At 36.4% G+C, this 1,989-nt stretch overlaps 1 protein-coding gene across 1 annotated transcript in view; it reads right to left on the bottom strand.

Annotated features, from left to right (window-relative positions):
- The window catches only part of map3k5 (mitogen-activated protein kinase kinase kinase 5), a gene marked incomplete in the record, with an annotated part of 89,557 nt that overhangs the window by 31,760 nt on the left and 55,808 nt on the right, over positions 1 to 1,989 (bottom strand). Inside the window, 1 exon segment of the mRNA XM_014023049.1 lies at positions 1,193 to 1,352. Within this exon segment, the coding sequence (XP_013878503.1) occupies positions 1,193 to 1,352 (160 nt within the window).

The following is a 1,989-nucleotide window of genomic DNA, read 5'->3' as shown; positions in this document are numbered from 1 at the left end:
GCTATGAGGTGTCAAGTGTAAAATAAAATGGTAAAAAATGTCACTAGCACATTTTGATAATTTTTACTAAATGTTAAATTAAAATGTTTTGTCTTAATGTTAAATCCTAAATCTAAATATAAAAGTTAAATATAAATGTGACTAAATGTTTAAGTTTACATTTAAGTATTTCTGAATGAAACTTAGCCTTTGCTGTTTGCGCTCAGCTTTTGTTTTGACATCATCATCATCCTGAGATGAAAGCAAACTAACGCTGCTAACACTGCTTACACTTCCCTACAAGACATCAAACTTTGGGTTGTGGCCGATGTCAGGGCTGAACTTCAAACTGCTGGACCGCAGGTACTGTTCACATTGTTTTTAATGAACACATTTTAAATTTAAATTCTAAATGTTCTCTTCAGCAGCATTAGGGGCATTAGCTTTTGTCACAACAAAAGTCAAGCACCAATGGCAAAGGCTGTGTTTAATTCCAAAATCCTTCAATGTTAGCTTCATCATTTAGCTTCAACATTTGAGACTTAACATTCACATTTTGATTTAGTGTTTAACTTCAGATAGTACTTTAAATATTTAAATTTAACATTTAGTAAAAAGAAACAAAATTTAAGAACAGAGAGCTAAATATTAAAATGTTAGTCATTTTTTTAATTTACATCCAGAAAGTGAGCTAAATAATGAAAATGTAGTTGTGACACCCCCCCACCCCATTTTATTTCACATTTGGTGCCCCATAAACAGACAGATTATAATTCTTCTGCACAACACAGATTGAATAGATCCTTTGGACCAGTTAGCATTTTTTATCTTGAAATCAGATACATTTATTTTACATTTAAAATGTCATAAAATGAAATCTGGTTCATTTTCACATCTTGCCAACATCCAGAAGAATAAATCCAAATTTGCAACTCATTTTATTCAAGTCAAGCTGAAGAAAAAGCAGTTATTTGCACACTAATTTCAAAAAGACAGACACTTCCTGGTTGTGTACTGTGTCCAAAATGAGCAAACACACTTCTGTGTAGTATTTCTGCTTTAATCGTGAAGTGGTGAATTCTTGCATAATGACCACAGATGTCTGCTGCAGCTTCAAGCACACTTCAGATCACACGGGCACAGTCAGTGATGGAGTGAGTCCAAAATGTGTTTTTTGGCATGTTGATGAATGAAAGACTGGTCTCATTCTTACCAGATGGGGGCTTTGAGCTTGAAGAGCTTCTCAGAAGCCTGGATGACCCTGCTGTTATCACAGGCCAGAATGCTGGCACCCAGGAAGAAGCCCACATCCCAGTAACTCTGCAGCTTGTCCAGGCTGCCTTTTTTACCCAGCAGGCTGCTCAACTTCACTCCTGAGAACCAAAAAGACAAGGGATGACCAAAGTATTTTACCCTGCAGGAAAGAGCACTGCTTTCTTTTGTTTTGCCTGAAGCTGTAGGTGAGTCACACCACACCTCAACAAGGAGGTCTAAAAATAGTTCAATATTTTATGTAAATGTGACACTACTTGCAGTAATGTGGACTACATTTGCAGGTTATCAACTTAGCACAAAAAGGTAAGGAAATGTGTGTTTGGTAGATTATTTATTTTTTGAAATAATGCTTCTTGGAAATAAATCGTATACCATTTGTAAAGAACATGTATATGGTTAGCTGAGAATGTAGGTTGCACACTTGAAAATTTTGCCAAATCTTTTCTGGACTTGCTGGAGGGATTATGTATCTTCTTTGGCCTGGGAACACCTTGGGGGCCCCCAGGACAAGCTATAAAGTGTCGCTGGGGAGAGGGATATCTGGGTTCCTCTCCTGGACCCGTTGCCTCCACGACCCGACTATGAACAAGTGGAATAAGATGGAGATGGAGAGTTTATAAAACATGTAATGATTATGTAGATGTAGTATGGTCCTGATCTACATTTTTATTAAATTTGTTCTTCAACATTTATTTTCTGAAGTGGTAATTACTTAGAAAAGTTGGATAATCACAA

This window comes from Austrofundulus limnaeus, unplaced genomic scaffold (genome assembly GCF_001266775.1).
Source record: "Austrofundulus limnaeus strain Quisiro unplaced genomic scaffold, Austrofundulus_limnaeus-1.0 Scaffold355, whole genome shotgun sequence".
Lineage (NCBI taxonomy): Eukaryota > Metazoa > Chordata > Actinopteri > Cyprinodontiformes > Rivulidae > Austrofundulus > Austrofundulus limnaeus.
The sequence above is the reverse complement of the archived record's forward strand: the minus strand, read 5'-3'. Positions and strand labels throughout refer to the sequence as shown.